Consider the following 23,343-nt stretch of genomic DNA (forward strand, 5'->3'; position numbering starts at 1 on the left):
GCCAACTGTGTCCCAGGTACTCCATCAGGATTTAGGTATTAGAGCCAGCCTGCCCTCTCTTTCTTTCTTTGTTATTATTCTCGCCAACTATTAGGGTTTGTTTGTTTGTTTTTGTTTGTTTGTTTGTTTGTTTCTGGAAAGGCAGAAGTAGTTTGTTAGAGGGGTGCTGAGCTGGAGCCCCCTGGAAGGCAAACTTTCCCTAAAGACTCTGAGAGAATTTTACCTTTTCCCTTCTGTAAGGGAAATCGATTGATGAGTGTCAGTTTATTGGGGTGAAATTGAGGGTGAGGGGGGTTCTCTCCACGATGGCCACTTTGGTGGGTCCCTCTGTTTTGCCACCATAAACAACTAGGCTTCAGAGATGTTTCTGTGAAGCCTTGAGGGAAAGCAGGGAAGAGAACTGGAGGCTGGGGGAGGGCTCCAAATCTCTCCCAGGATAATGAAGCAATAATAAGACACTCGGATTTAAAAGAGGAAGGAGAACATAACATCCTTTATTTCCAAAGAAAATAGCAAAATGGAGCTCCATGTACACAACAGGCTTTGGAGGGCAAAACCATCACAGATTTTAATTCATTTTTACATATTTACAGCAAGATTAAGCCACGGTTTTCAACTATGTTTTCATTCAACAATCATTTTCAGTCAAATACATAACAACTTTTTTTTCTTTTGAGTTAGTCCATAATTTAAGAATGTTAAGGAGACAGATGATAAATCACGAACACTGTGGGTAAAGAGGATACTAAATAGTCTAAGGTTTCAGTCAAGCTTTTGTGTGTGTGAATTATGATCACAAAACATTTGCCTGTCTATATAATTCACATTCATTGCAATCATTACATTTTCTCATAAATTAGCAATATAAATAAACATATGGGGACCTCGAGTAAGCAAATAAAAATCAATATAAGAGACAACATTTTGTAGCAACTATAATAACAGCATGGGTTACAGCTTGGGGAAACTTCTTTACAAATTATTTAGTCAGCTCACAGGGGTAGGGAGACTGGAACTCCTTGTTTATTTAAACCACCTTAAAAACCACATGAAAAGGTTTGGGGGAAACGGGGCAGGGTGAAAGTTTCTTTCCTGGGCACAATATAAAATGAAGAACTGCATATATATACACGGATAGAAGGAGGGTGTTTGCATGCACTCTGGGGTCACTACCATGTAAACTTTATCTTTTGAACTCCAATTGCTAAGGTTCTGAAGAAAACAGGAAATCGTAAAAATGTCTCACTCTCAAGCCACTCTCCTTTCTATTAATGACACAAAAGGCTTGCTGATTGCTATTAGTGAGAAGAAACACACAATGGGTCTATTTTTGGCAAAGATTGTCTTTGAAGGATTAGAAAATATTAACAATCACTTGGCTGCAGCCTTAGGTTCCAAAGATCTGGGGCAAGAATATTGAGAGCTTGAGGGGTCGGTCCCCAAAGGAGGTTCCAAGTGACCTGACTTGGACTGAATGAGTACAGGCCAGAGCATACAGAAGCTGACAAGCAGTGGGAGCTTAGGGTATGTATGCTCTGCCTGCACCATCTCTGCATTTTTCCCCCATATCCCAGAGCCTGTGCAAAGGGCCCCTCAACATCTGCACAGCTCCACAGCCTTGGACCCGATGTCACTGCATTACTTTTCTTTTTTCCCTTAGCAGAACTTAGTCTTAAAGTTAGCAGTTAGTGTAATGTGCCTGTATTTAAAAAAAAAAAAAAAATTTTTTTTTTTTTATTTTTATCTCTTTAGAAATGGTTTGAAACTAACAAGGCGGGGAGAGTTTGACAGAGAGGAGAACAAATCGCTGACAAAGAACCTTTTACATTTCATCAGCGTTGTTAGGACGACAAGCAGGAATGTCTCAGATAATAACTCCCTCTTCAAAGATTTCTCAGCTCAATGGAAAGAGGACCATCCTTTTTATTCAACCACAAGGACTGGCACTAAAGAAGACTCCACTGTTTGATTTTTTTTCCACTATGTTTATTTTTCCCCTATTCATTGGGGTACTTGGATAAAATAAACAACAAGACAATTAAGGGAACATGGACTTCTAACTTTCCTGCCATCTTCCCTATCCCCTTGGCCTTGGGCTCTTGAGCTCGTGCCCAGGGCCAGCCCAGGCCTAAGGGGTACCATATACACTACCCTGGGGAGAAACAAGTCTGAGGGGCTTTAAGAAACTTCTGGGATTGAGGAGCAGAAAGAGCTGTGCTTGGGGCCAAAGTGGAAATGTCCCAAAGGCACAGTCTGAAACTCCCAGACTCATCCAGATGGGTCCCTTGCCCTGAAAGTCCCATTCAAATTCAGGCCTCCACCTTGCTCAAGATGCAGAAAGGTACTTTGCACGAAACCGAGCTGGGATGCTCATTTGTTAAGCTTCTGAGATTGTCCTAAAATTATTTACTCCTGACCTTGGAGCTTCTTTGGGACGCAGCCAAGATGCACGGAGTCCAGCTCCTCCCTTTCCTGAAAGTGTCCCTGGCGCCAAAGAGCCCCCCCCCCACATTAGAGTGCGAGGTGAACCCCTAAACGCTGGCGAAGCAGGTCCTAAGGAGGAGGTATATACTGGAGAACGTAGTGACAATATTAAATGGCGTGAAAGCAAAGGTCAGCGCAAATGTATCTTAATAGAGTGTCTGCAGTGAAGTGTGCCGCCTTTGAAGCGACCGCTCCCCGCGCGCATTTCCATGGCGAGCCTAACGCGGCATGCTGATGCACCGTCAAACTCACACTTTCAACCCCAAAACCCGACTCTTTGAACAACCCGAGCTTGATTAGACCTTTCTCCTTTTCTTTCCCCCCTTACAAACCATTTCCTCGCCTTTAGAAACTCGCCATCAAACTCAAATGCGCCCTCTGATCACCGCAGAAAGCAGAAACAAAGAAGGCTGAGCGGCGATTCAAGCGGCCCTTTTCTTCCCTCACATTATTATCCATTTTTATTATGATCGGGAACAAGTGCCCATTCGCGTGGGTTTTGTTTACCGGAAATTAAATGAAAATGATTTAGTCCGCGTCAAACAAAAATATATACTTGTATACACAAGAAAAAAGGCCTGTTAGACGTAAATATTATGTCCTTAATGAAAAGCCTGGACGGGCTCCAGGCTCGGCCTTTCAGGATTTCAGTGCGACTTGCCCATTGCCATAGAAATCCTAACTTACCATGAAGATGCACCGTGGCGAAGAAACATTGCTTTGTGCGCGGACTCTTTGATGTTGCAGGAGCAAGATGCGGGCGCTCAGCTGCGCGGGGCGAGATTACCTTGAGAGCAACGCGGTGGACATCTGTAACAAGCAAATGAAAAATTAAAGGCGATTAGCGGCTGACCAAACGTTTTAATTTTATTTCATTATTTTGGATGGTGGTGAAAGCAAAATGAAGTCTAGAAATAGAAGAGAAAGAAACGAGTCCAATTTGGGAAAGGGGGAATTTTTAAACATCGTCAGAAGATACAAATTCCCTAGATGCACTCTGCACCTTGGCGAGCATTTCCCGATGGAAACAAAGTATTTGCTGCTGACCCTGCCCTTAGGCAGCCTCTGGGCCCTCTTGTAGTCAGGGAAAGGGGACTGTAGCTCTCCTTCCACAAGGATAGATTCACTAAGGATGTACTGGGAAGATTGTTTTTATTTGTTTGTTTGTTTTTTAGGGGCTATGAAAACAGTCCCACTCCAGTTAGGTTAGGACATTATGTAATCTGATGGAACTATGGGGTTACAGGGCAGGAGTGAGAATTGTCTCATGTGTCTGAAGAGAAGAGACCAGAAGAAAATGCAACACAGTGGCGGGGCCAGGACTTGTTTGCTGGGCTCAAATTTTAAAATTGAGCATTTAGAGGGATTTCTGATAGGTGGGAATACCATGCCCCTACTTATCTCTCAATTCTTACAGGACTGGAGTGGGTCTGTTGAAGCATTCTCAGCATTCCCCTCCTTTTCTTTTTTCATTTTTTTCTCCTCTAAATCTCAGCAAGGATTTCTGGGAAGCCCCATCTTCCCTAAGGGTGGCAGACTGGAAAACAGGCCCTGTTCCCCACCTCCCCGCCTTGGCAAAAATTGCAAAGGCTTTCCTCACCCCTGCCCCCAACATCTATCTAGTTCTTTTTCTGGAGACTTAGTACCCAGCACCCAGCGCATGAAATACACATTCAATCTAGATCCATTGGGTGTTTGCCTTGAAAACATTTATTATTGTAGTCCATCTCTTGTTTCCTCTTCCTTTAAAAACTTAAGACCAACATTGTGTGATTTTTTTTTTTTAAAGACCATCACAGAATTGACATGATTTATCTAGACTCTTTCGCCTAGGTTAGATCCTTTTGCGGTGGAGGCTCAGTGATGTCATTGGCTCACTATACAGCCAGAGTCAAGCACCCAGAAGATTCCACAGATAGTGACTGGACAAGAGCAAGCGGTGGGGAGAGAGTGATTTGTTTGGGGAGGGCTCAGAGTATTGAATCCTAAAGCCCCTCTAACACTATTTTGTTTGTATTTCCTGTTGTTTGAACTTACCCCCTACCCCAAGTAATAAGGTATATACGGAGCAGACAAACAGGCAAACAGACATATCTGTGTGCTTGGGCCAGTACATGGGGGAGCAACATGTGATTCCCCAGGGGACAGTGCTGAAACCCTTTTATCTCCTTTATAGAAGTGGTTGGAAATTTTGGAATCTGGACCTTGTGTGTTTTTGTTTCAAAGGATAGCTAGTGAAGGAGGATGTGTGGGGAAGCAAAAGGGGAAGGAAAAAGGAGGGAGAACAACGCTCAGAAATTATCTGACACCTTAGGCGATTCGAACTTCGAAGGAGGCTCAAATGAGAGCTGGGAAGGGAGTGTGCACGTGTGTGTGTGTGGGGGGGTGGCCTTGGCAGGGAGGGGGAGGGGGAGTGGCAATCCAAACCCCAGGCCTGGAGCAAAACATTTCCCATTCTGTAACTCACAGGAGGGCTTTGTGGTCTTAGTTTTGCCACCTGCAGTTGCCAAGATTGCACATAAACTCTCCAAATACAAATTTTTTTCTTTCTGCTTGTCTCTCTACTTTCTTTACCCCAAACACTGGTTTCATGCTACCCAGTCATGAGGGTGCCTGTATGGGTGAGTGGAAGGTACTGGGTGTGATGGTAGAATAAACGTGAATACCATATTTATATTTTAAAATCATGGCTATTTTATCAGAATATTCAAAGAGCTCTAACAACTATTAGTGGTCTCCCCCTTCCCTCTCTCCCTTTCTTTCTTCCATCCTTCTTCACCTTCTCTTCAAGCTTCAGAGACCGAGCCTAGACTAGCGGTCTGTGGACGCAGACGCAATAACCACTGCAGCAGCCCTAGTACCGGAGGCGAGGGCGGCAGAGGCAGGTAGTGATGTGGGACTTGGGGGCGCGGCAGGGGTAGCCGCGACAGGGCCAACGCCTTGACACACGTACCATTCGCTCAAGTCGGCGCCACGCGCCGCCACTGCCGCAGAGGAGGCCACCAGGGGCTCGCGACCTAAGTCCGACGAAGGTGACACGAGAGCAGATGGCGTGGCTGAGTCGTAGCCAGAGCTAGGCGGCGGCGGCGATCGCCCGTGAACCTTCATGTGCTTACGCAGGGAGCTGGGGTGTGTATAGCACTTGTCGCAGCCGCGCACTTTGCACGTGTATGGCTTGTCGCTGGTGTGCACGTGCGAGTGCTTCTTACGGTCGCTGCTGTTGGCGAAGCGCCGCTCGCAGCCTTCGAACTCACACCTGAAGGGCTTCTCCCCTAGTGAAGGCAATGCAGAGACATTAGTGCGCGGGAGCCGCGGTACGCCTGGGCCTCACGACCCTCACCCAATTTCTCTTCCAACTTGAAAAAAAAAAAAACCCAGAAAGATTTCCAGAAACCTTTTTCTTCAGCTCCTCAGGCCCAGCACCCCCTTCTCTGCGCGACCCCTGAACTCTCTCCTGTGGGACTTCACTCCTCCCCCTTTCCCGCCTGGGCCCGGGGGAGGTACAGAGGAGGAGCGACAAAGACTCCATCTTGATGAGTTTCCATCCTGAAAAATCCCGATCCATTCCAGTTTTCCTCCAATTTTCTCCACCTGAAGCCAGAAGCACCTCTGCCCAGAGACTACAGTTAACTGAGGAGCTCGCATCTGCTCAATTTAAAGTTGCTGTTCCAACCAAACCTCTCTGCCCCCAGTCCAGCGGTCCACCCTGCACACTACTCATCCCGGCCCAAACTGTTTCCTAAAGTAGGTTTTGTGCAAAAGCGAGGGCAATGGGATAATTTAAGGATGCGCAGTCGATGCACACGCATGGGCATGATGTAGATTTGCGCTGTAGGGAAAGGTATTCTGAGCAATGATTCATTTCAGAGGAGATTTTTACGGGAAATGAAGCCTCCTCCCCCTTCCTTTCTAGCCCCAGAGGGCAAACATTTAGCAGCATTCTTAAAATCTTGCCTAAACCGTCCGGGATCTCTCTAGATAGGAGCTCCGGCAATATTTCATTACGCTGTTCAGCGGCCTCTGGTAGACTCTGCCTCAGGCAGCCGGTTCTCATAGTCCGAAATGACTGTGAGAGGTTGACTGGCCTCCCCATATCCCCGGCGGTCGGCGGTCGTGCCTCTCAGGATTGAGCCGAGAGGCCGGCGCGGCAGAGTCTACGCCCGGCCAAGACAGATCTGCGGCCTAGCCCGCAATCAAACCCATGAGCGTGGAGGCTTCGGGATGAGTGCAGCTGCTGCGGTCAGGTCAGGCCCGGCTTCGCGGACTGGAGGGCAAACGGGAGCCGGGGTAGAACCGTGAGGAGTTCGGCTCCCTGGTGCGATGCCCTGTAGAGTCGCAGGAAAGCGTGAGCGCGCATTAGGGTGAAAATACTGGCCGAGGACCGAGCCCCAATCCGGGAGCTCACTGGCGGCTGGATTTGCCGGCGCGTGGGGGAGGAGAGGACCCCAAGAACCCGGAAGCCCGGGTTCCTGCTGGAGCTGCAGATGCTGCGGGAAGGAGGGGAGGAAGTGTCTAGAAGTCTTTAAACAAATGGATGCCTCCGGGCGTCCTGGGTAGAGGGAACGGCTACCAAGCGTCTGGCTATAGAGGAAGAGGTGCAGGGCTGGAGGACTGTTGCCTTTGTGGTCGCTTCTCCCGCCGCTTCCAGGAAAGACCGGCGCTTTGAGACAGGTTTGAACACAAAAAGGCCCCTTACTCCCGAGTCCTGCTGAAGCTCAGGCTGAGCCAGAGCTTTGCGCACAACCTTCGCCTCCGAGCAGCAGAGGGTTATGAGCCCGTGGCTCACTCCCCGGCTGGCCACTGCCTCCTCCCCCCTGCAGGACCATTGCAAGTATAGTGGAACACTGAATGGTGCTGGAATATGCTTTTTCTTGGGACATTGGTGCTATTTTTATTAAATGAAATGAACTGAAATGAAATGCAGAATAATTCAGTGTCCCTACGTGCCCCTCGTTTTTGTCCCTCTAATCTCTGTTAGCATCTGCAAAACTAAAACTTTTCTTCCTCCTTTCCTTCCTTCTTTTCTTTCTAAAATCACTTACAAAGACCATGCAATTCAGGGTCTGCAAGAGAAAACAAGATTTGCTGAGGAAACAGAGGAGGAATGGAATTTGAGATTGACTGCGCCTCACCAAATATTTTCTCCCACACACATTTTTCCCATCTTGTGAGTGCTTCGTTGGACACGCGTGTAAAACAGAAACAATGATTTCGTCCCAGACGAGGAATAGAGGCGAAAAACAAAGAAAAACAGGGCACTGAACGGTGATGCGAGCAGCCTGGAAGTTCCGAGGCCCATGGTAGATCAAGTGAAGCCGTGCCCTAGCGGCCTAGCACTAGTTCTAGGAAGCAAGACTTCTGGTCTCCTCGCATAACACTGCCGCCCCCCACCCTAACACATTGATCTGACCCGTGCTCTGCCTCCAGGTGTGGGCTTAACGCCCTGGGTGGGTGGATGTGGAAAGCAGGGCTGGTCCAGGGACCCAGTCCGCCCGGAGCAGCCTGGGCCTGGGGTTGAATCGTGAAAGGCCCAGAATCTCCCCTCGGAGGCTCAGCAACCGAGGGAGGCCCTCTCCCCGGCCCTGCGCCAGACCCGCGTGACAAAGTTCGGCAGCGGCGGGGCAGTTCGCTAGCGCCATTTTCTCGCACTTGTGGCTGTGCTGGGTTGTCCGAATATCTCCATCCGGGCGTGGTCCTCTTCTCTTTCTCGGATCCCCAGTCCTGCTTCTCTCAACTGACTGCCTGGGAAGATGGGGCAAACCCAGTGGTCCCGGGAAGAGCGCCAGAAAGCGGGGACTGGCCAGAGCGACGTGTCGGCTGGCTACTGTCACCCTCGCGGCGGCACCATTGTTCCGGGATTGCTGTGACGCCACAAAGTGAAACCTTTCATTGTCGGCTTGCGGCAGCTGCCTCCTAAGCCAGGCCCGGGATTCGGATTCAGGGGAATTTTAACTCGAGAAATCAGCTCTTATTCGCCGCTTCCGCGACTGGAGGAAATGAAACGCCATTAATATTTGAAAAGGCAATTATTTTCCTGTTGAATCGAGAACTGTCTTCATGAATAATTTGTAGTGAGGTCTATTGGCATTTGAGAAACATTTTGTTGTCCCCCCCCCTTTTCATTATTTAGGAGGGGCTGTTGAGGGACACGCTGGAGCAGACGAAGCTCTGTAATTTTTTTTTTTTTAACTCCAGCGATAATGAATCAAGACTGCCAGTGGAGAAGACGCACTTAGAATTCTGTCCTGAATAGATGCAAACCTGAGCCTGCACGGGCTCACGGAATTTGCTTCTCTGCTGTAGGTCGATGACTGCACTAAGAATTTAACCATTTTCTGCTTCACGGACTTCAAACAGTAGGCCGGCAAAGAGCAGTAAAAGTTTGTTTGTTTAAAACCCCTCTGTCATTAGAAATGAGTTCCTTCTCTGGCTCAGGACTGCGCATCTACCTTCGTGGTGCCTGCTGCCAGTTTATGGAGAAGCCGGCCTGTGGGCGGTGATCAGTACCTCACCTCTTTTCGCCTCCCCCGGGATAAAACGCAGAGGGGGGCGGGGAACAAATGCTCGTGGTGGGGGCAAGGGAACCTGGAAACAGCTCGAGAAAAACCACATACATTTCCAGACGTGCTCCGGAAATAAACTAGGAGACTAAAAGTGGACTTTGGTCTGTCTTCTGCATGTACCACTGTCTTGGCCATGCACCTTCCCCAAGATTGCATAATTTGAGGGAGAAAGCACGATTTAGCAAACTTCTTTTTCAGGCAATGCTAGCCTGGGGGAATTATTTGACTCTAATCATTGCCAATGTTTCCACCAATAATTGAGGTAAGGCTGAGCTCCAAGAATAGGAGAAGGGGGGCACGAAGCTGGAACTTATTTCATCTCCTCCTCTCCTCCCTGGGGGTGGGGGTGGGGGGATGGGGGGACACCAAAAACAGGGGACGGAATATATTGACTCGTGAAACTTGTGAAGGGGGAAAAACCCTAGCTAAGTACAAACATTGGCTGCTAAACTAATTAATGTAACTTCACAGGCTGTTCTGAGAAGCCAGATAACTTTCTCCTTGCAATTGCCTTAATTAGAGATGCTTCTGGCCAGAGAAGTTCAACTTTGTAGGCTCTTATGCCCTGCTTCTTTTCTTTCTGTTAACTAGAAGTAACAGATGTGGTTGACACATGTCCCCATTTCACTTAACAGCTCGGTAAATGACATTTAAGGCGAATGAGTCTCTTTGGATCTCAGCTAAAGCAAAAGGATTTTTCAAAGTTCCTAAATCATCAAAGGTCCAAAACAGGGCTAAAGTTAGGCCATGGTCCCCAAATCCTAAAGAAGGCGCCAAGGGCTTGATGGCCCCTCAGTTCAGGTGGCAGGTTGTCAGGCTGACGGTGGAAGAAACCGGGGGATATTAAATTGTTCCTGCTTTTACAACTTTGGGAAACAGTGCTGTTTAAAACAATTTAAAATCAAATTCGATGAGCAGGGAGCATACATTTGCACACACAGAGACCCAAGCACGTTTACGACCTCATCCCCCAGAGCATAAACTCCCATACTATCCTCCTATCCTCCGCACACACAGCCTCGGGAAACTCCTGTGATTCTAACAGAAGGGAATAATTAATATTTTGTGGACTTGGCTCATGGAAATAGCAAAATAGCCCCCCCCTCCCCAATTGTGACTTGAGGAAATCCAGCCCGAGGGCCCGGGAAAGGCCGCCTGCTTCCCCAAGGGATTTGGATGGTATAGTGCGGAATACTGACCTGTGTGAGTTCTTTTGTGTATTTTGAGATTTTCTGATCTAGCAAAGACCTTCCCACACCCCGGGAAAGGACAGGGGAAGGGTTTCTCGCCCGTATGCACGCGGATGTGATTTACAAGTTTATATTTGGCTTTAAAAGGCTTGCCCTGGCGCGGACACTCCTCCCAGAAGCAGATGTGGTTGGCCTGCTCCGGGCCGCCGACATGCTCCACGGTGACGTGCGTGACCAGCTCGTGCATGGTGCTGAAAGTTTTGGAGCAGAGACACGGGGCTGCCGGGACGTCTGCCGCCAGCCATTTGCAGATGAGCTCTTGTTTGATGGGCTGGCGCATGTAGCGGAAGAAGGCGCCGGGACCATGGGGCGCGGCGAGGTTCATGGTCAGGTTCATGCCCCCGTAGCTGTGCAGGGCCGCGGCAGCTGCCAGAGCGTCGCTGCGGGCCACCGGTCCCGGAGCGAAGGGTTCAGGCCGCGCGTACATTTCTCCGGGGAGCCCCAGACGCAGAAATCCATTCAAAGTGCCGCTGGCGGAGGCCTGGGGAGGCTGCTCGTGAAGGCCGGGGAACACCGAGGGGCTGGAGGCGGCAGCGAGCTGGGGGCCATGGTGTCCGGAGCTACTACCTGTTGTCGAAACAAATAGCGAGCGTGAGAACCAGTGGCGTGGGCCGAGCGTTCTACCTGGCCCCGGGGTGCAGGCCCAGCCCAGCAGTACCGCGGCTTCTGCCGTCTGCGCCGGGACCGGGAGCCAGACAGCGGCGGCAGCAAACCGGTTGGACCACGCTAGGCCAAGCGCCTCCGCCACGGTGGGGCTGGGCGGCTGTTGGGTAGAGCCCACTGTTGCTCCATGAACCGGAGTGTATTGGTGGCGGCGCGGTAAGTGAAAGGGGCAGTGGGACGCGCAGTGCTGAGTCTGTAAGTTGATGGGGGCTCCTGGGCTCTGCTCCAGAGGAGTCCGACCTGCTCCCCAAGCGCTCTTCGGCAGCCAATTCCCCAGGGTGCTCGGGGTCCCGCCACCCTGCGGGGAAGTGGGGGTGAGGGATGTGGTGGTGGTGTACGTGATGGTGGTGGTGCTGAAGCGCCCGAGCCATATATACGACTTCAGCGCCCAGCTAGCAGAAGAGCGGCGGCCTGCTGCCCCGGGGCTCAGACTCCCCGGAGCTCCCTAGGTCGGGCTGCTCAGGCCACGGTCACCTGACAGAGTGGAGGGGAAAGAACAACCACAAAAAACTTCTGCAAAGTTTGTGTGTGTGTGTGTGTGTGTGAGTGACTTTTTTCCCCTCCCTTTTTCTCGGTCTTTAAAACCTACTCGAATCCCCTACACTACAGAGGCAGCAGCGGGGTGCGTAAGAAAGTGAATAGAGATTCGGGGCCGTGGCCGGGGCCCGCGGAGAGGAACAATCGCCTAGGTCGCCCATTGGCCCGCCGCCTTTCCGGACGTCGGCGATGATAGGTCTCGCCACACGCGGACACACACACACACACACACACACACACACACACACACACACACACACACACACATTGCTCTCGCTCCGTTATCCTGCTCCCCCCACCCCCACCCGCCCCTTGTCATCTCCTGCTTCTACTGCTCATGCGCTTTGACCCGGGCAGGATTCTTTCCTCTCTTCCTGATCCTCCTCCCCCTCCTCTACCGAAAGCCTGGTGGATCTGCTCTGCCTCACTGCTCTTGGGAGTGAGCCGGGATGGGTTATGCCTTCATTCTCCACGCCTTTGGGGAGGGGGTGTAGCGCTGCACGTAATCTCCTCGGGGCAGACCTAGTGTACCCAGCCCTGCCGGGACTGATGGGCAGCACCTGGCGCGTGGGGACAGTTTCAACGGTTTGTCCCAGGAGCTGTGAGGACACGAGAGCCGGGATCCTGGGAGGAAACGCGGCTGCAGACTAGGAGGTCGGGAGCGAAGAAACTCCTAGGCTAGAAGCCCTTGAGCCTAATTTTGTTTTCTCACTTTCTTCGAAATTCATTCTCTCCCTCCCCCTCTCCCTCCCTTTCCTTATCCCTCTCCCTCTCCCTCTCCCTCTCCCTCTCCCTCCCTCTCTTTCTCTCTCATTTTTCCGGAAGTTCTGACCGACACTTCGCCTTCCTACTTACATCCTTTCTTCTCTCCTTCCCCTCTCCCTTCGCCCCACTCTCTTCTTCTCACTTATCCTGCTGACCCCTCTTCCCGAGTGTCCGGCGCTCTCAGCGTCGCGCGAACCCAAGAATCCAGCCCTGACCAAAGCCAAGAGTGGGCCAGAGGCTGTGATAACCTCGGAAATGCTGGCCTCGAAACCACACAGCCCTTCTAAGAGGGGCTAAGAATCCTCCCAGACACAAATTACACCGACCCGCGGGAGGACTAGCCAAAGAAACAAAGGCGAGGAGAGAGTAGCAAGAAGGAACAGCGCTTCATTACTCCAGTCTCCCTCTGTCAGTTTGAGGTCTACAGCTTTGTATCCCGCAGCCGGACGGAGCCTTTGGGGAAGGGAACTTGGGGATCATTTCCACTTTCGGCTCCCGTCACTTGTTGCCCGCGGCCAGAGTTTGCTTCCCGCCTCTCTTGCCTTCAAGCTCTGAGAAGAGTGGATACCGCCACATTTCCCGTGAGAGGAACTGTGGGCCCATGGCCTCCTCTCGCGATGCCCTCCTGGCCTTCGAGTTCCACCGTCTTGGGTGGGGAGTGGCCGGTGGCGTGGGGAGGGGGTGACCCTTCAGTTCTGGCCCAGTCGACTGTGGTCTATAGAGGGCGAAGGGCGGGAGGAAGGTGGGGGCGGGGGACGGGATGTTCTTTGCTTTTGCCGACCGGCTAGGGCCGCTGACCTGGACCCCGGCTTTGGTCTCTTGCCGAAAATGCCAACCTAAGTACTTGGGCCTCCCTGGTAGCCATAGAACGGGCTCCCAAAGCAGATAAAAGCTTCTATTTTTAAGTTTTAAGGATTGATTAAAAGATCTGTACCCCAAGCAGAGGTGAGAAGTTTGGACAGATTACAAGGAACTCTGACTCAATGTTGATTGAGCTCCCCCATCTGTCCCCAGAAGCAAGGACGAATCTAATACACTTCCTGGTCAGTAATAAGTTTTTTTTTTTAATTTTAAAAATAATTAACTTATTTATAATGGTTGGCAGGTTCTTTGAGACTTTCTTCATCTAATGCATTGTTCCCTCTCATGGAGCATTTTAACGAGGGATTAACTTCCACGACAATTTCTCTAGGCTTTGACAAGTGCAGGTCTTTCTGCTCCTCCAGCCGGAAGAGCTTAAGTTAAGCAACTCTACCAAATAGATGCAAAGTTGGCATAAAAAAAAAAAAAGTTGAAGGAGAGCATTTGACAGCCAAATCCCTTCTGCTCTGGAAACCAAGGGTTTTCACAGCAATATACAGCCTAGAAGTTAAGTATTTGTCTACTTTCCTGGCTTCACCCTCTCCCACACTCTCACTTTCTGGAATTCTCCCACACTCATCCTCTGCCTATAGGCACTTCTCTGATCTCCTGCCCTGTTTTCCTTTCCTCCAAGCCTGGTCAGGTTTGTCTCAGTGAGTGGTTTCAAGGCTCCCCAATGGGCAGGTGTCTATTGAATGGTGTAGTTGGTGAACACACAATGGGCTGGAAAATAACAAAAATCAAAACCAAAATCCCAAATGTGTGTGTATTCCTTCCTGTGACCCCTTGCCCAGCTATTTCTTCTAAGCATCCTTCAAGAGAGAACTTAATCAACTCCTGTAGCACTCAGGCCTAAGTGCAGGGTAGTCCAGCAACTAAAATATTTTCTTTCCTACTAGAACTTAGGCTATCTACAACCTACTTACTGTTCAGAATGTTTGTAAAACTCACCATCCATGTTTATTTTAATTAAAATTTGGATTTGCACAAAATAGATATCTTTAATAAATAAATATGTGTGTGTGTGTGTGTGTGTGTGTGCACGCACGTGTATCCTACCTGCATCAAAAGCTTGACTAACAGGAAAGAACAAGGGTATTCAAGTATTCAAGTTGTTTTAGGCTGTGGACACTTTTGGAAGCCTGGTGAAGCCAGTGAATTCTAATAATCCTGTGTTTGTTACCCACATGCATAATAGAAGAAATTGATAACTTTTCATTAGAAGGTGGTGAAAATAAAGGTGCATTTTTTTTTCTGTTCATTTGCAGACCCTGAATTCTAAGCATTAACTCTGTGGACTCTAGGAATACAAAGCAGAAACTAGTACACGAAATACTCTCTCTTACTAACTTTACCCTTGAAAAGCTTTAAACATGTGTATGGCTTTTTGTGCCAATAGCAAAAGTGCAGATAAATCCGATTCGGCCAAATTCACTGACAGTTACCTGGCCCCATGGAGCTCCCTCCCAAATGCAGCTTTCTCTTGAAGAACTGAAAATATCTGGACCCATCCTAAGGTTGCCTGAGCCTTGCAAGTTCCTTGGAGCCACATGGTTCACGCCTTGGTTGGCTAAACCTAGTTAGGAGACCAGGCGTTCTCCCGCAGGGATAGTTCCTCGGGGAGAGAGGTAGAGAGAAGAAAATCCATTTCACCCCATAATATTTATAGACAGAATACTTTAGACAATTACATAAGGGTCTTCAAGGCATATTTCTGAAATAAGCACCAAAGCAATATCCAGCTAACCACAGAGGACAGGTGGGGAACCAATGTCAGAGAGGCATATTTTAGTTTTCAGAGTGATTCCTTTGAGTCTTCCAGTGCCTGGGTAGCAGGAAGTTTAAGTTTCATTGATTATTAATTGGACAGGTTGAGGAGTAGTGTCCCCTCAGTGGTGGTCAGAATTTTTCTTTCAGAAATTTATTTTACCACACTTACTCCCCCTACCAAGTGCTTAGCTGGAACATTTTATTCCTAACCATTCTGTGGTATATAGATAGCATTGTTGAGTTCACTTTCCTGCTTGATTTGCAGGACAAAAAAAAAAAAAAAAGACACATTCTGCAATTCTGCAGCCTAGAGATCTTCAACAGAGGTGAAAGAAGCCATGGACGCCTGTTTAGAGCAGGTTTTACCAATAGACTCTAAACATTCCTCCAGTGCCCAGAATTATGCCCTAAGCACCCTTGTTGGCCCGAGTCAGGTCAATTCGACAGCAAAAACTAAACTTATTTTCTAGCCTGTCTGTATAGAAATATGACATCTCATGATCCTATCATTAGCAGAGCTCCTTACATCACTAGCTTAAATGGGGGGAATGTCTGACCTCTCTCCCTTGGAAAGGTAAAAATTGAATAAAATTTAAGATTCACAACTGGGCTATTTTGCCCATTTTGATCTTTTAAATAATGCTAAGTAATGATTATTTATTACAGGTTATGACCAGAGCAGGATCCTAGGAGCTGAGGGCCACTGCACAGAGCCTGGCCAACCACTAGCTTCATTGCTTGGATGTTCTGCATCTAGATCCGGAGCCACCTGTTCAATATTTTACTTGTTTCTGACCAAGTTGCCATCCCAAACTAAGGCCAAATCTCTTCATAAGCTTTTCACAGATAGGCTTCAGGATTCTTGAAGTGAAATGTTATCTTTATTCTCAGGGGCGAAAAAAAATCAAATAAGTTAAGTTCCAGAAGCCTTTTTATGTCCAAGCACAAATTGTACAAAGAATATTTCTCTCCTCTGCTACGCAAGTTTATACTTTTATCATCATTAATGGAATTGAGTATAAAAGAAAATATACTTGGATAGAATTTAATTTTCAAGCAATGGTTCTGCAAAACATTTTTCAACAAAAGATTAAAAAACACGGCTAGAGGATCTTTCAGAACAGCACTGAGGAAATAAAACAACTAAATTTACACAACAACCATACCTCTCTTGAGAATTCTGCCATCAAAGCATCCCAAAATAATAGAAGAGAGCTATTTCCTGAGTTGTCATTTAACTTTTGTAAAGAAGGTTGTTTTTTCTACCAACACAGAAACACCTTGGATGCAACCATCAGCTGGTGGTATAGTAGAAATGAGGAAAACTAGACGCCTGGAAGGGGAAACACCCTGCCCTAAATCATATGCTTATTCAAAATGGAATATTAAATTAAATTCTTCACAATGAAGGTATTCCTGACTGAGCAGCTGTCAGTCACTCCCTGTTCAGACACCACATTGTGGGAATGTCGTCGCCACCACATTGCAGAAGGCTGGTGTCTCTGGTAAAGACGATGCATATCATGTAAACCCCATCGCCAAGATCAAAGTCTGCTCCTTTCATGAAAGCCAATATATGTCAAACCTCATTCCAATCAAATCATCTGGAAATGAATTCAAGATGAATATGTCATAGAATAATGTGACAGTGGAACTGCAGAAGGTCAGGGGTGGTTGTTTCAATGAGAGAGTCGTCAAATATTAATTCTAGAATGTCCAGATGAGTAGGCACTGACAGGGATTAATCGGCTGCTGGTAGGACCTTGTGTTGCTGATTTGTGTGCAAATGCATCAAACAACAAGGTGTTTTCCTAAGTTTCATTTGAACTCAAGAAACACCCCCAAAGTCACAACCTAACGTAAGCAAAAGAGAAAACAAAGCTTCTTATTAAAAAACTAAAACGAAAAAACTTCAGCAAACTAATATTCAAAAGAAGGTTTTAACTTACTTGACTCTTTCAGGGCATTTCGGTAAAGCCGTAAACGTTTCCTCATCACCAAGGAAGTCTTGTATCTCATTTTCTGACTTTGAACCTGTTAGGGAATAAAAAAGGGACAGTCGCTAGTTAAATAATTTCATACATATTTGTATGACAAGATTGTGTATGTATGAGCCTGAATGTATGAGCAAAAGAAGGCATTGGTCTGAAGAGTCTTTCGGTTTTTCTTTCAAATTTAGAAGTGAAAGAAAAGAACTCTGCTTGGAACTACCTATATTTATCATAAAACAATATATACTTGATGATAAAAATATTAAAATCATCATTTCTCAAATAGATTTTAATTTGAAACTTATTTGTTTATCTCCCTTGCAGGTAGAATTAAGCACTCCTTTAGTCAGAGTTCAAACACCACTAACTTCAAGAATTTGAATTTATTGTAAGAGAAACCCCCATTATTTTCTTTACATTTATTAATTGAGTTTAGTGAAATATAACGAAGGGCTGGGAGTCCTCTGGGGTGTTAGCACGTTAAAAAGGAGTTATAACTGTTGGAACTGAGAGGAGGAGGTTTTATTAGCAGATTTGTAGATCCTGTTCTGCTCTGGTGGTGTGAAATCCCTCACATGGCTTCCTCCCCTCAGACCTTTTGGAAAGCCATCACTAGTTGATTTTTCAAAGTCAACATAAAATTCACGAGACTTTGGAAGAAAAAAAAGGTGTCATTTATATCATCTGGTCCTGGCTGTCCCATTTCTTATTTTAGAAGGTCTGAAACAACTTGCCCTACCCCCCAGATATTTGCATTCCTTATCAGATTCACTTTGTGGATAGAGCTACCAAGCCTTTGGCCATCTCAAAGCCAGAAACCCACCCTGGGGACCTTTGCAACTGTCAGGCGAGGCTAAAGGCAGTGGAGCAGCCAAACAGGGGCGATCTGCCCAGCCCCAGGCCTCAATTTGGCCTAGAGAAAGACAAACATTCATTGAAAAGGTCTCAGGCTGGACAAACACAGTAAGCCCTCTGTCAATGAGGAAGTCTTCCTGCCTTGACACTCCAACCCACATAACAAGCAGTTGTTTAACTTGTTGAACCACAGGGCAAATCCAAGTGGGGCTCTGCAATCTCAAAAGCTTTCTAGTTCTGTATGTTCAAAGATCCCTTTCTCTCTCCCTCAAACCTCAACCTGGGCTTAAACTAGCTTGGGTGTTTTTACTCTCCCTCTACCTTCTTTTGTAGGTTCAAGAGTAAGGGGTGTATGGGTGGAGTAGACTCACCTTTTCCCAGAGGGCTTTATTTATTTTCAATTCTTTCTAACCAAAATGAATCCATCCCCAAGGGTAATAAACTTCTTCTTGCACAAATCTGAATATGGATATAAAGGAGGTCCAATTTTGCATTCATACAGCAGGATAGCATGCTGGGCTTCCTTGTTCTAAAATTTCCTCATGGCAGAATGTCTGGCACAGAAAAGTCCTGGTTGATCAGAACTAATAGAATATACTTTTTTGCTTCAGAGGAAAATGAGTGTAAATTTCCCAGAAGAACTCTGTTCACCCACAGTGCTGCTCAAGCCCTCCCTTTAAGAGGCCTGAATCACTTCTACCCCCATGTCCTGACAGTCTTTTGTGAATTACACACCCACGAGCATGCAAACAAGTGTTGCAGAGGCTGGACTTCAGGCATGCTACCGGAAACTTAAACTGCTCTCTGTAGCAGCTCCATCACCAGCCAGTATAGTGAACCAGGATAAATATCTTCTTTGGTTCAGATTCTGACCATCCTTAGTAAACCAGTCATCTCACTGAAGGAGGGGTTAAAGAATTTAGGAACAATCCCTTTGTCCCTGGACCTGAGATCCCCACCAATCCAAAGATTTAAAAGTCCTGAAAATGCATAGCTTGATTTTCCTCAAATGATTGCTTCTGACTCGTCTCCTTATATCAGCCCTGCCAGTGAATCACCAGTCAGGAGCACAACCTGGAGAATTATTGGAGTTTGCCTGCATTCCCACATCTGGAGAAGAAGAAAGGGTGCCAGCCAGCCCTAGCAATTGATCATGCTGGGGGAGAGCCAAGAAGGTACGCTGGTGGGTACATGCAAAAGGCACCATTTTTCTTTGGGGGAACATCCCGATTGCACGTTGTGGGTTCAGCCCAGTCTGTGTAGGCCCGCTTAAGGTCAGAGGTCACCTGCAGCCTGTTTCCCAAGCTAACAGCTCTAGTCCCTAAGCCTTCAACACAGCTCCACACTGATTAATCCTCAGGCTCTAGGCAAAGGCATGCTTGCCTCTCCGCCACAGTTCAGCTAGGGTGCCGAACAGGGGCCCTGTGGGTTGTCTGAGAGCTCTCAAATCAAAGCCAAAAAGGCTTCCCACTTATCCCCACAGGGCACCTCCCTGGTTTCCCTCGATCGGGCTCTCAAATCCCAGGAAGTTGCGCTGCGAGGTCGGGTTGCGCGACAGCCTTTCTCAGACATCTCTTCTCTAGAGGAAAGAGTATGGGTTTCCCTAATTCAGGCCTCCATATGCCCAGAGTAGAGTCTGCATTAGAGAGTCGCCTGAAGGATCAGCGGATATTTAACCGTCCCTTTGAAACATCCCGCTCAATCTGCCATCGTCTAGATAGAGGAAGAAAAGGTGGTGCCTCCTCGTGGGTGGCTGTGCGGCCAATGCTGTCGGAAAGCAGGGAGACATATGACCTTGGAAACCCAAAGGGGTTTTTCCGAAGATGGTGGTAGCCAAAGTGCAGCCTTCCAACACTCCCTCTCCATTCCTAAGACCTTGCTGGCTTCCAGCTGTCCCACGGACCATTCATCAACTCCAAACTTTCCAGTCAACCCTTCGAGGCAGTCTTAGCTTTCTTTCACATCCTGACTCTGTTCCCATCTCTCTTGCTCCTAATTTCCAGTGTCCCTAAGTGTCTGGGGTAGTGCCCAGAATCCTGGGTGGCTGGCCTGCTCCCCAGAGAGCTAATTGTAACCCTCGATCGCACGAGAGAGAGAGAGAGGGAGGGAGAGAGAGAGAGAGAGAGAGAGAGAGAGAGAGAGAGAGAGAGAGAGAGAGAAAGAGAGAAAGCAAAATCCTAAACCCATGGCGGGCGGCGAGCAGAGAGCGGATCCCAGCGGTCTGCGTCCTGCGGCAGGACCAGAATGTGCGAAGGCGAAGATCCTAGCCCCGCGGCTGACTCAGCGAGCATCCGCCGTCAGGTTCGGGAGAAGTTCCATCAACTTGCTGCCACCCAGGCTAACTTGGCTCATTTGACCCTGGGGAGGAGAAGCGGAGTCTCTCCCTGTCATACTCGTGGTGGCAGAGCAAAGAAGCTGCCTTGTAGGGACCAGATCCTGGCGCGGGCCCGCTCTTTCCGCGCAAGGGAAGCTCAGGGCCACGACTGCCCTTCTTGTGCCCACGATGGCACAACCAGGCAATTTACAAGGTGGGAAGGTAGATAGGGCGGGCGGGCAACAAGCTGCTTTTGGTCCCCGTGCCACTGGGACCTCCATTCATTCCCCTTGTCCCCCTTCCTCCTCCCGCCGCCTTTCCTGGGAAGAAGGAATGGACTCCTCCAGCGGTGCCCCTTCAGCGGAAAGGCCCCCTCCTCCGCTCAGTGTCAGTGGGGTGGGGCTTATACCCACGATTGGGGGGCTAAAGAAGGAGGGGATTGGGGGAGAAAGTCTAGCCGGGCCTCTATCCCCAGCGGGGTTTGGGTGCCAATAACCCTTCTTCCCCCCTCTCCCCCCCCTCCCCGTGCCCTCCCCTCTCATAAGAGCGCTTGCTACCAAACTGCTGGGGAGTACAGGTCCCTTTGGTCTGCCCCCTGGACTCACGCACTTACCCCTCTCCACCTGTTGCAGGGATCGCCTCATTTCTGCACATCACTTTGGGGTGGCTTAGGGGGGACCACAAACCCCTCCAAGCCTCTCTTTAGTGGTTCCAGCGAGGCGGTCATCCTTCATTTCTCCTTTTTCAGTTTTCAGGAAGCAGTTAGGGAATGTATGATGAAGCAGAAATGAGCCGTCAGGATGATATTTTAATGGCTTATATGTCACGTTGGTGCATGTGGCTTTGAACTGGAGCCGTTCGCGTTTCCTGCAGAGAGCGCCGCAAATCCCACTTGATAACTTCTACAATCCACAACTTTCCCCCCCCCACCACCACCACATTCACTCTTATCCTGTGTATTTGGATGCGTTTCCTAAAAATACCCTCTTGTCAACGTCCCCCTTGGATTTTCCACGGACTGGAGAGGAGAAGACTGACTTTTCTTTTTTGAGCAATTATTTTCCCTCTCCCCCTCCCAATGGTTACCCTTCCCCCTCATGTCCCCTCCCTCGTTTTTTTGAAAGACAGGCGAGGTGGGTTCGATATTTGTTCTCTCTAGTGAGGGCAGTGCAGCCTCTAGAGAAAACTTCTTGCAGATAAGGTTTTTACAACTGCACTGGAGGGAGGAAACAGCCTCCCCTTGCAGGCAGCACAAAACATTTTGTTTAAAAAAGATATATTGAGCCACTCAAAGTGTATAATGTTATTTGTTGTTGTTGTCGTCGTCGTTGTTGTTGCTATTAAACCACTGCTCAAGTGCCAGCTTTTTCCTTTCATTCCCAATCTTTGTGATTCTCAATCTCTAAATCGGTGGGGAATGCTGGGCTGCTGCACTCAGGCCTGTTTTTGGGGATAAAATATATTTTTTTCTCAAATTTTTCTTTTCCAGCACAAGTGCAAATGCTCGGTCAGGTTTATTCAGACACTGGGAAACCATCCCAGATACACAAGTGGAGTTTTGAGAAGGGACAGCCCAAGGGAAAGGGGAGCTCAGCTCACCAACCCCAAGCGAGGATCTAGCCGATGAAAAGATTATAAAACCAGGAAAATGAGGAGCGGCCGAGGCCACTCCTGCCTTCCCTGCCTTGCAGCTAAGGCGGGAAACTGGGCAAAACATATTCATTTTCATTTCCTCCCTCCCCGGGGCTGGTGAGTTTCCTAACCGGGCGCTCCTGAAAGGATGAGCTGAGGTTTCTTTGTCTGAGAAAAGAGTTTAGGGCTCTGATTCAGCTGCAAATAAGCCAAATGAAGTTAGAAACAAAGGGCAAATTGAAGGATTCCGACTCTTGGCTTTTTGTGTTTTCCTTACTAGAAAATAATTAGACCTAATGAATATGCAGACGCTTGAGCCCAGACTGCAGGGTTTTAAACAGAGCTGCGGAGAAATGCAACCTTCTTCCCCAACTCCGCCCCCCCATCCTGTGCATTTTTGAAATGCATAAATGTTATTCGCCTTAATTGATTGAGTCACAGGGATTTTTTCCCTGCTTTTAAGTGCCATACTCCTCTACCTTTCAACAATCATTTTAATATATGGTCAATGGCTCTTTGTGGACGGGACAAAAAGCAACTACGCACAGTTGTTGAATAGACTTTGCGCTGGGCAAAGACAGGTTAATCGAGGGCCGCATCACGAAAACAAGCGAGTGTTGTATGTTTGCACTGAATCCAAATGTCTGCATTTTCCTAACTAAATCAAAGGGAGTGTTATTTCTTTTTCTGCTCACTCATCTGAAGGTAAGTAAATTTTCTCTGGCGATCAAAAGCCTGGTCGGCAACAAAGACCGCGCCCGCTTTTTCCACCGTCCTGGTGTGGCCAGTTGCGGAATTTCAATAACTGTGACAAGGGTGACTGATTTGTGAACTAGAAAAGGTTTGAACGTCACAAAATTTACATTGGTTCTATCCATCGGGTATTTAAATACCAAAAAAGTATTCGAGGATTTCTAGGGAGCTTTGGACAGTCCCGAAAAACAATGGCACGTTGGGAAATTTACAGTTTTACCTGAATGAAGGGGCCCTGGTTGGGAACAGGAGTTCAGAAGGAGGGGGTTAGGGGAGCAGACCAAGGAGACTAGGGGGAAAGGGAGAAAAGAGAAGAATAACGCAGGAGATGAAACACGAAAAATAGGCAACAATATTTCCAATCTGCCACTTAAAAAAAAACAACCAAACTTTAATGACCAGGAAAGTTAAGAGTTCTCATCCACCTGTGCTTATTTGGAGGAGGGGAGGATCCAGAAAACCTGATGATTTGATAAAAGTAAGAAAATCGAGGCAACCGGTTATCCTGAGAAATTACATTTTTTGTAAAAAGATAGTGAGTGTCCGTGTGCTCCCGAGATCTTAAATTATAAACAGGAGGGGGAAGAGGCAAGAGGGAAGCAAACTTCAAAAGGAGCAAATAACAAAAGCCTCCTTTGCCGCCGTAGAAAGGGGGCGGGGGGGGGGGGAGACGGGGAAAGAAAGAAAAGAAAAGTTGCTGAATCGGGACATTCTGGAAGTGCCTTAGCTGTGTTTACCAGTCCCATCCCCGCCTCCTGGTCCCGGAGACTCCCGAAGTCGCTAATCGCTCAGCTAAGAGCAGGTCTGAAGAAAGACAAGATCTAGAAAGAGAGGAAGAGAGATAAGCTAGATGATAGAGACAGAGAGGGAGAGGGAAAAGGATAAGGAAAGAGAAAATGTTTATG

At 48.0% G+C, this 23,343-nt stretch overlaps 1 protein-coding gene across 2 annotated transcripts; it reads right to left on the reverse strand.

Moving 5' to 3' along the window:
* Positions 1 to 464: 464 nt before the first annotated feature.
* On the reverse strand, positions 465 to 20,924 carry ZIC4 (Zic family member 4). 2 transcript variants are annotated; one of them, XM_016150061.2, is made up of 5 exons: positions 20,667 to 20,924; positions 16,843 to 16,927; positions 10,247 to 10,864; positions 5,438 to 5,756; positions 465 to 3,294 (listed from the first exon to the last, which is right to left on the reverse strand). In XM_016150061.2, coding segments are annotated over exons 2-5 (1,008 nt in total). In that variant the 5' UTR covers positions 16,913 to 16,927; positions 20,667 to 20,924; the 3' UTR covers positions 465 to 3,293. The 2 variants fall into 2 exon arrangements, with proteins under 2 accessions (XP_016005547.1, XP_016005548.1); XM_016150062.2 differs by lacking the exon at positions 20,667 to 20,924 and adding an exon at positions 18,111 to 18,437.
* Positions 20,925 to 23,343: the final 2,419 nt, after the last annotated feature.

This window comes from Rousettus aegyptiacus, unplaced genomic scaffold (assembly GCF_014176215.1).
Source record: "Rousettus aegyptiacus isolate mRouAeg1 unplaced genomic scaffold, mRouAeg1.p scaffold_m13_p_4, whole genome shotgun sequence".
Taxonomy (NCBI): domain Eukaryota; kingdom Metazoa; phylum Chordata; class Mammalia; order Chiroptera; family Pteropodidae; genus Rousettus; species Rousettus aegyptiacus.